Source organism: Otolemur garnettii, unplaced genomic scaffold, assembly GCF_000181295.1.
Source record: "Otolemur garnettii isolate 467f Iridium unplaced genomic scaffold, OtoGar3 scaffold00089, whole genome shotgun sequence".
In the NCBI taxonomy this organism is placed as follows: Eukaryota; Metazoa; Chordata; class Mammalia; order Primates; family Galagidae; genus Otolemur; species Otolemur garnettii.
This window is the reverse complement of record NW_003852484.1, coordinates 2,924,580-2,935,032: the sequence shown is the minus strand read 5'-3', so window position 1 is coordinate 2,935,032 and position 10,453 is coordinate 2,924,580. Positions and strand designations below refer to the sequence as shown.

General features: G+C 36.6%; 1 protein-coding gene across 1 annotated transcript in view; it reads left to right on the top strand.

Moving 5' to 3' along the window:
• Nucleotides 1-10,453, top strand: part of DIRC2 (disrupted in renal carcinoma 2) — a 90,073-nt gene that overhangs the window by 55,300 nt on the left and 24,320 nt on the right. The window contains exon 7 of the mRNA XM_023516295.1: nt 9,831-9,898. Within this exon, the coding sequence (XP_023372063.1) occupies nt 9,831-9,898 (68 nt within the window). The remainder of the gene's footprint in view (nt 1-9,830; nt 9,899-10,453) is intronic.

Below are 10,453 nucleotides of genomic sequence, written 5' to 3'. Positions count from 1 at the left end.
AAACTTTGTTCTAGCCAAGCATGGGGGCTCATGCCTATAATCCTAATACTGTTAGAGACTGAGGCTGGAGGTCAGATGTTGGAGACCAGCTCAAGTTACATAGCCAGAAAGAAAAAAATTAAAAATTAGCTGTGCATGGTGGTACATACCTGTAGCTATTTGAAAGGATGAGGCAGGAAGATCACTTGAGCCCAGGAGTTCAAGGTTACAGTGCACTATGATGGCAACACTGAATTCCAACCTGGGTGACAGCATGAGATCTTATCTCCAAAAAAAAGAAAAAGAAAATTTTCATTACTGATGCCTCTTATAAGAGTATAATTTTTTCTTGAGTCTGATAATCTTTGTGTTCTAATTGGAGTATTTAGTCAATTTATGTTCAGTGTAATTAGGGTTTAGATCTACTATCTTACTATACTGGGTTTTATTTGATTACTTAGACCTATTTCTCTTCTGTCTTACTTTTTGGGAGTGATTAAATATTTGTTATATTTTAATTTCCCCTTTTATAGACTCTTACTATTTAGTGGTTGCTGTAGAAAGTACAGAATGCACATTTGACTTACCAACTTCTATTAATAAATTGGAATTTTTACCTTTTCCAGAACAGTCCAAGGCTTTTAGAACCCTCTAACCTCATTTAACTTTCTCCCATGTTTTGTGGTATTGGCATATATTTTAACTAACTGCACAAGACATTATCGTTATTTACACAGTCAATATTCATTTAGATTTACCCTCATATTTACTCATATTGTCACTCTGTCTTCATTTATGATCTTCTATTTGTGATCATTTTTCTTCTAAAGATCATCCATTATGGGTTTTTTTTCTTTGTGTATTATATGTGTCTGTTGGTGACAAATTCTCTTGTTCAGGGTTTATTTTTTATTTTATTGTTTTTATCTGAAACTTTCTTCATTTAACTTTCAATATTGAAGTTTTTTCGTTTTGGGAATAAAATTCGTGGTTGACACTTATTTTTGTTTGGTTCTTTGAAAATATTTCATTTTCTTCCAGCTTCCCTTGTTTCAATTTGAGAAGTCAGCTCTCAATTTAAAAGCTGACTGATTTTAAGATTATCAATTTATCATTGATCTCATTGGTTTCACTGTGACACAACTAGGTGGCAGTCTTTTTCTAAATGTATTTAGCTAAAGGTTTATAGGCCTTCTTAAACAGAAGATTTGATGTCTCCTATTCATTTCTGAAAGTTGTTAGAAAGTAGCTCTTCAAGGCTTATGCTCCATTTTCTCTAATTTCTCTTTTAGGTACTCTAACTATGAATGTTAGAGCTGTGTTCCCTGTGTTTTTTACTCTTTTTGGAATTTTCCAATCCTTTTGCTTTTCTTCAAACTGAGTATTTTATTTAGCTTTTCTTCTAACTATTTCAGTTTTTAGCTCTAATATGCTATTAAATTTATCTATGAGTTAATTACAACATTTTTAAGTTATAAAATTTCTATTTGGTTCTTTTTTATACTTTATAAATTTCAGTTTTTAAAGTTTGTATGTCATGTTTTTCCTTTTTTTTTAATTACAAGTTAATGCTAATGTACAAACAACAGGTTCACAATATTTGAATTTGCTAGGTAGAGTCCCTCCTATAATTGTGTCCCTCGCCCAAAAAGGTGTACCATACACCCCTACATTGTGCACATTAAGTGAGACCAACCTCCCCCTCCTCACCTTTCCTCTCCTCTCTCCCTCATTCCCTCTCCTCCCAACTTGAATTGATTGAGTTTTTCTCCTAGGTGGGCACGTATTAGATCGTCTGTTGGCTTCATATTAGTATTGAGTACATTGGATATTTTCTTTTCCATTCTTGTGATACTTTACTAAGAAGAATGTGTTTCAACTCCATCCAGGTTATTATAAAAGATGTAAAGTCACCATCTTTTTTATGTCTGAGTAGTATTGTATAGTATACATATACTACAGCTTATTAATCCATTCCTGGGTAGATAGGCATTTAGGTTGTTTCCATATCTTGGCGATTGTAAATTGAGCCTCAGTGAACAAACTAGTGTAAATGTCCTTATGATAAAATGATTTTTTTTTCTTCTGGGTAGATACCTAATAGTGGAATTACAGGGTCAAATGGAAGGTCTAATTTGAGTTGTGTGAAGATTCTCCATACTTCTTTCCAGAAAGGCTATATGTGCAGTCCCCCAACAAAGTAAAGCATTTCCCTCTCTCTACATCCACACTAGTGTTTACAAAGTTAGAACATTGTCATGTGGACTAATCTTACTGGGGTTAGGAGATCTCCAGGGTGGTTTTGATTTGCATTTCTCTGATGATTAGGGAAATGCTGAGCATCTTTACATATATTTGTTAGCCATTCATCTGTCTTTCTCAGAGAAAGTTCTGTTCATATCTCTTGCCCCAGTGATAGATGAGATAGTTTGCTCTTTTTGTTGTTGTTGATTAATTTGAGTTCTCTATAGACCCTAGTTATCAATCCTTTGTCAGATTCATTACATGCAAATATGTTTTCCCATTCTGAAGGTTGTCTATTTGTTTTAATTGTTCTTCCTTGGCTACGCAGAAATTTTTGAGCTTAATTAAGTCCCATTTATTTATTTTTGTTATTGTTGCAATGGCCTCTGAAGTCTTCTTCATAAAATCTTTCCCCAGGCTGACATCCGCAAGAGTTTTTCCCACACTTTCCTCTTGGATTTTTATCACTTCTTGTCTTAGCTTTAAATTTTTTATCCAACTTAAGGCAATTTTTATAAGTGGGGTGCAGGTCCAGTTTCAGTCTTTAACCTGTGTTTATCTAGTTCTCCCAACACCATTTATTGAATAAGGATTCTTTTCCCTTGTCTGTGCTTTTGTTTGGTTAGTAAAAGATCAGATGGCAATAAGATACTGGTTTCATCTCTTGGTTTTCTATTCTGTTCCATAGATTTATGTCTCTATTTCTATGCCAATACCATGCTGTTTCGATCACTGTGGACTTGTAATATAACCTAAAGTCTGGTAGAGTGTGCCTCCAACTTTGATTTTATTACTAAGAATTGCCTTGACTATAGGGAATTTTTTCTGGTTCCACACATAACAAAGAACATTTTTTTTCCAGTTCTGCGAAGTATGATGTTAGTATTTTAATGGGGATTGCATTGAATCTGTAGATTGTTTTGGGTAGTGTAGACCTTTTAACAATGTTGATTCTTCCCAGCCAAGAGCATGGTATGTTCTTCTATTTGTTAATTTCTTCTCCTACTTCCTTTGTTAGGGTTTCATAATTCTCTTTGTAAAGGTCCTTCACCTCTTTAGTTAGGTAAATTCCTAGGTATTTCATTTTCTGTGAAGGGACTTGTGTCTTTGATTTGCTTCTCAACTTGGCTGTTATTGGCATATACAAAGGCTACTGATTTGTGGATTTTTATACACTGAGACATTACTGTATTTCTTGATCACTTCCAGGAGTTCTGTGGTTGAGTTTCTGGGGTTTTCTAAGTATAAGATCATATCATCTGCAAAGAGCAAGACTTTGATCTCCTCTGCCTCCCTCTCCCTTTGTATACCCTGTATATGCTTCTCTTGCCTGATTACATTGGCTAGAACTTCCAGTACTATGTTAAATAGTAGTGGCAATAGAGGACATTCTTGTCTGGGTCCAATTCTAAGTGCAAAGGCATTCAGTTTTATTCATTCGGTATGATATTAACTGTGGATTTGTCTTAGGTGGCTTCAATCAATTTATGAAATGTGCCTCCTATGCCTATCTTCTTAAGTGTTCTTCTTATGAAAGGATGCTGAATTTTTATCAAATGCCTTCTCTGCATCAATTGAGAGGATCATATTAAGGTCTTTGTTCTTGCATCTATTGATATGGTAAATTACATTTATGGATCTGCATATGTTAAACCAGCCTTGCATCCCTGGGATCACTTGATGGCGATGTATAATTTTTTTAATCTGTAGCTGTTTTTTAGCTAAGATTTGTTTTGTAGCTAAGATTTTATTGAGAGTTTTTACATCTATGTTCATTAGTGAAATTGGTCTGTAGTTCTCCTTTTTAGTTGAATCCTTTCCTGGCTTTGGTATCAGAGTAATGTTTGCTTCGTAGAACTTGCTGGGAGAAAATTCCTTCCTTCTCAATGTTTTGGAATAGTTTCTGTAGTATAAGTACAAGGTCTTCTTTGAAAGTTTGATAGAATTCTGGTGTGAACCTATCTGGTCCAGGATTTTGGGGGGGCGGGGAGAAGATTTTTTTATTGTTTTTTTGATCTCAGTGCTTGATATTGGTCTGTTAAAAAGATCTATTTCTTCCTGGTTAAGTCTAGGAAGATGTTGTGATTTCAAATATTGGTCCATTTCCTCCACATTTTCAAATTTCTAGGTATAGAGTTTCTTGTAGTAGTCAGAGACAATCTCTTGGATCTCTGTGTTATCTGTTGTTATTTTCCCTTTTTTTGTTTCTGATTGAAGTTATTAGAGATTTTACTCTTCTGTTTCTAGTTAATTTGGCCAACAGTTCATAGATTTTATTTATCTGTTTGAGAAATTAACTTTGTTTCATTAATTTTCTGAGTGATTCTTTTGTTTTCAATTTCTTTAATTTTGGTTATTTTTCTTCTGCTAGGTTTGGGATTGGATTGCACATCCTTTTTGATTTCCTTAAGATGATTCATTAGGTCATTGATATGCTCTCTTTGTTTTTCAGGTGTAGGCCTCTAATGCACCAAATTTTCCTCTGAGAACTGTTTTTACAGTATCCCATAGGTTTTGATTTCATTGTTGTTATATTGAAGGAATTTAACAGTTTTCTCCTTTATCTCTTCCTTGACCTAACTGTCATTCAGCATGAAGTTATTTAGTTTCTATGCCTTTATTTGGGGATAAAAGGTTTTGTTGCAGTTAAGTTCCGTTTTTATTGCCTGTGGTCTGAGAAGATACAAGAAATTATTTCAATTCTTTTAATTTTTTTAAGGTTTTATTTGTATCCTAGGGTATGATCTATTTTGAAGTATGTTCCATGGGTTTACAAGAAGAACGTATATTCATTAGCTTGGGATGGTGTGTTCTGTATGTGTCTATTAAGCCCAGTTGTTCTTGGGTCACATTTAAGTGCCTGGTATTTTTGTTTAGTTTCTGTTTGGAGGATCTGTCCAGTTCTCTCAATGGGGTGTTAAAGTCCCCAGATATTTATATCATATTGCTCAGACCAATTTAGGTCTGTTTCATAAATCTGGGAGCGTTTGAGTATATAAATATACTCAAATGAAATGTCCTCTTATTTTATTGTTTTCCTTGACCAGAATGAAGTGACCACATTTGTCTGTCTTAACTTTAGTTGCTTTAAATCCACTTTTATCAGAAAATAAGATTGCAATCCCTCTTTTCTTCTGATTTCCATTTGCCTGAAATATTGCTTTCCATCTCTATACCTTCTATACTAGTTTTCCTCAGCTCCAGATCTCCTCTTTGGCTCCTGGAGTCCACCACTGCTTCACTGTGCCCCTGGAGTGATGTCCCTGGGTAGTTTCTCACTGCCAGAAGTGGCAATAGTTTTCTTTTCCCTATTTTACCACCAGTGGCTTGGCTCCAACAAGATGACAAAAGGTGGGCTTAGCTGTGATAATGAATTTGGCATCCACATGTCCCCTTTCTAGTGTGGTAGTCTCAAGGTTGTTAGACTTCATACAGGATGCCTCAGGAGCCCAGATAAAAGATTATAAGAAGGATGAGTAGAAGCTGCCAGACATTTTATGATATACTTTTTTTTTAGATAGATTCTTACTTGTCACCCTTGGTAGAGTGCCATGGCATCATAGCTCACAGCAACCTCAAACTCTTGGGCTCAGGCAGTCCTCTTATCTCAGCCTCCCAAGTAGCTGGGACTACAGGTGCCTGCCCCAATGCCTAGCTATTTTTTTTTTTTTTAGAGACAGGCTATATTTCATCTTTTTATCTCTATGTGTTCAATTATTTTTGACTGAGTGCTAGAGATGATATATAAAAAGATATAGAGATAATTTAAGCTGCAAAATGATGTTATTTTCTTCCAGAGAGAATTTATGGGTTTTTTTCCTGGCAAGAGTGTAGGAATCACCTTAATCTGGTTTCAGGATTGAGAACATTTAAAGCTAAGCTTTAGTCCCTCAGAATGCTCTTCTATTTCTAGTCCCCGCTAGTCTTAGGGTATAGCCCTTCAGAGTACCCATCTTAAAGCCTGGAGTTTTCACAAGACCACCCCACCCTACAACAGGCCCCAAGCTCATATTTTTTCTTTCCTAGAACAATGAGGCTATCAATAACTTCTCAGCCCCTTAGCTACCTTTTCTGAACTCAGCAGACAACCCTGAAGGAAAATTGTCTTCAAATACAAGGCTTCTCTCTCTGTGTTTCCTTCGCATCCTAAATCATAGTTTTATAATTCTGTATTACCTTGTTGACTCTCTGATGCCTTCAGATAAATTTTTCCCCAGGTTTTCTAGTTCTCAGTGAGACCGTTAATCGATATTGCTGCCTACTATTCCTGTCTTAGTCTGTTGAGACTGCTATAACAAAATGCTTTAGATTGGGTGATTTGTAAATAATATAAGTTTATTTCTCACAGTTCTAGATACTAGGAATTCCAAGATCAAGGCATAGAAATGCAGTATCTGGTGAGGCCTCATTCTGTGCCTCCACGATGAGGCCTTCATGCTGTCCTCACATGGCAAAAGGGGCAAGATAGCTCTTTTCAGCCTCTTTTATAAAGGCACTACGCCCATTCATGAGGCCAGAGCTTCCTAAAAGCTTCACCTCTTAATGTTATCACAGTGGAGATTAACTTCCAACATAAATTTTGGGGGTACCCATGCACTTGGTCTATAGTAGTGTTTTTAGAATAGGAAGAAAGCCTTCTTTTGGTTTTCTGACATGTTTTTCTCGATGGCAAGTATTCTGAGTGTGCTCAGTTCTGATAAGCAAAAGTGTAGTGCCCATTTACATAGTATTCATCTTGAAGATCTGTGCTTCATTTTATAAATCTCCAAGTATCTTTTTCTGTACAAACTGAGATACAGAGATAATCAATTACACCAGATATTGAAGAGAAATTTATAATTTATTGATTTTTTTATTTTTACATATACATGTGTTTACTAGGTTTCTACTTTTTGCCTTCACAAAATCAAAAAGGCTTGAAATTCAACAACAATAACAATGTTTAAGATAAGGACTAGAAATTTAAAGTTAAATGAAAGCAATAAATAAATTAAAGCAAAGAAGTGTTTAATTATTTATTGGATAGACTTTTATTAACTAATGTGAATGTCATGGCCAAAGGAAGCAGAAAAGCACAAAATGGCCTGAAAGGCCCAGCATTAGTCAGATGCACAGTAGCCCTTGCCTGGCACAGGAACCTACTCACTGGGGGGATATGTAGAAATGTTTGTGGATGCCTAATAGCATTAGTTGGGCTTTGGACAATGGATAGTGAATTCTTTGTCCTGCAGAAGAGAATTCTTTTGCCTCAAATGCCATTGGTATGAAAAACTACTACTGTTACTACAGATAATTTAAGCTTCAGGATATTACTTTTCTCTTAAGAGCATTTATGCTTGCTTCCAGTGGCAAACAGTGGTAGCACAAAAGACTTGTGTAAAGTTATTGTATTACTTAGAGTAGGCTAAGCTGCTATGCAAAATAAGCCCCCAAAATTCTGAGACTTCAGAAGAAATTTGTCTGAGCACAGTGGCTCATGCCTGTAATACTAACACTTTGGGAGACTGAGGCAGGAGAATTGTATGAATACAGGAGTTCGAGACTACCCTGAAAACAACTGAGACTCCATCTCTACAAAAAATAGAAAAATTAGCCAAGCATGGTGGTGCACTCCAGTAGTCCCAGCTACTTGGAAAGCTGAGGCAAGACGATCGCTTGAGCCCAGATGTTTGAGGTTACAGTGAGCTATGATGATGTCACTGCCCTTCTAAGCCAAGCAACAGAACAAGGAAGGGGGGGAAAAAAAGAGAGAAGAGATGTATTTCTTATTCAGATAGCAATCTAGGACAGTGAGCATAATACATGTAATTTAAGACAGTTGTCCACAGTTGGGAAATCTGTTTTCCTCAGGGTAATTTAGAGATTTACACTGCTTTGTCCCATAGAACTTTGTCGTTATATGCATGGGTACAGCTGAGCGACCACACCCAGACTGCAGCTGGCAGAAAGGGAAAGAAAGCATAGAGGAGGCATACTACTGTCTTCTAGCTTCTTAGCTGAAGCTGGCGTACATCACTTCTGCTCACTTCTGTTAATGAGAACTTAGTCACATGTTCACATGTGCCAGACAAGAGCTGGGAAGTGTAATCTAGCTAAGTACCCAGGTAGAAGAAATAAACAGACTTGGTGGTCAGCTGGCCATCCCTATCACAAGTGTAATAAAAAATATGATTCAAAAAATAATAAAAGGTAGAAGTTAGAATGGACAATACTCAAGTGCCAGGTCAAGTTTAGACATTCTTATAGCCACAAGGAAAGCCAGTAACTATTTCTAAGCAGGGAAGCGGGATGATTTGGACAATAGCAGGCAAAGAGTATTCTAAAGAATTTAAGACGCTATTACAGGAGTCAGGAAGTAATAAGGTACAAAAAAGCAAACATGATGGTCGTGGGAGAAAGGAGACACGATGTGCCAGTATTGTTAGGGACACATGGAACTTCATTGATAGCAATAACTAACATATATTGAGTTATTTACTTATCTAACCATCAAAAAAACCGTATCCCCACTTTACTAATGCAGAAACTGAGTATGAATTGGGACAAAAGCCAAGCCATGAAGTTAAAGATACACAAGTGTTGAGGAAATATAGGCAGCATTTGTAGATTTCTCTGAAAAAATCATGGCCATGAAGGTAAGAGAGATAAGAGATGGAGAAGTATCATGGGGTATTACTATGTATAATAAATAATAATAGCCTGTGTTTATTGAACACTTTCTGTATGTTGGCCACTAACCTTAAGTACACAAATTTTCTCATGTAATCCATTTTACAGATAAAAGGACATATTTTATCCAGCGTCATAAAGCTAGTAAATGGCAGGGCTGGAAACATTTCTCAAGAGAGAAACAAACTGTACAGTTGAAGCCCAGCTCATCTTCTCTTTCTGGATCCACTCTCGTGCTCAACCCCACATGTCTCTATTTCTTTCTCTCTCTCTCTCTCTCTCTCATTTTTGGTTGCCTAATGTTATAGCAGCTAATTATTTCCTAGTAGTGTCATATATGTTGATAATGTTGAACATCTTCCATTTTTTCCTATTTTGTTGAGTTTCTACAACAATGTAAGGCAGTAACTTGAAAAATATTTGTTTGATGACATTGACAATTTTGTAGGTTTAAATATTTAAATAAAAAGTTAGTCTCCGTGCCTGTAGCACAATGGTTACAGCACCAGCCACATGCACCGAGGCTGGTGGATTTGAGCCCAACCCAGGCCAACTAAATAACAATGACAACTGCAACAACAAAAAAATAGCCAGGCATTGTGGCAGGAGCCTGTAGTCCCAGCTGCCTGGGAGGCTGAGGCAAGAGAATCTCTTGAGCCCAAGAATTTGAGGTTGCTGTGAGCTGTGACATCATGGCACTCTATTGAGGGCAACATAGCAAAACTCTGTCTCAAAAAAAAATAAGTTAATCAGGACGTTTACTTAGATAAGTTTGTGTTGAGTAGTTGTATGTGAATCCACTTTTATCCATTTTTTAATGCTGTTTTCAAGATATGTTGCCATTTAGCTATTAACATTGCTTAGAGGATTTTTTTTCATTCCTTCTCAATTGTAATATGGTAGTTGTATATTAAATGTGTCTACTACTTTCTTAACAGGTAGATGCTGGCTGGATTGGATTTTGGTCTATAGTTGGAGGCTGTGTTGTTGGAATATCTATAGCAAGGTAAGAGTATTTTATGTTAAACATGTCAGTAGACAGAAGAGGGAAAAAAAGCCCAAGGAAAAATAGGCTCCCCTAAATAAACATAAAAATTCAGGGAAACCTAAAACAGGCAAAGTTCAGAAAACAGCACTTGTTCCGGTTACAGGAAAACTCAACATGCAGTGGGTAGAATTGGCCACTGTAAGAAGCCTTCTCAGGAGTAGTCATTCTAAAACTTTTTTTAGAAATTAGAAAAGTATTTGCAGTGTAGTTAAGCTGCTTCTCTCCTTATTATTAGAGGACAACATTTATAAATAGAACCCAAAGAAATGTGATATAGTAGTAAAGGCAAAGTAGTAGTTATGGAGACTAAAAAAGCATTGAAAAGAGTCCTTTGTGGCTCGGCGCTTATAGCTCAACCGGCTAAGGCGCCAGCCACGTACACCTAAGGTGGCAGGTTTGAATCCCCAGCCCGGACCCGCCAATCAACAATGATGGCTGCAACCAAAAAATAGCCGGGCGTTGTGGCGGGCGCCTGTGGTCCCAGCTACTTGGGAGGCGGAGGCAGGAGACTCG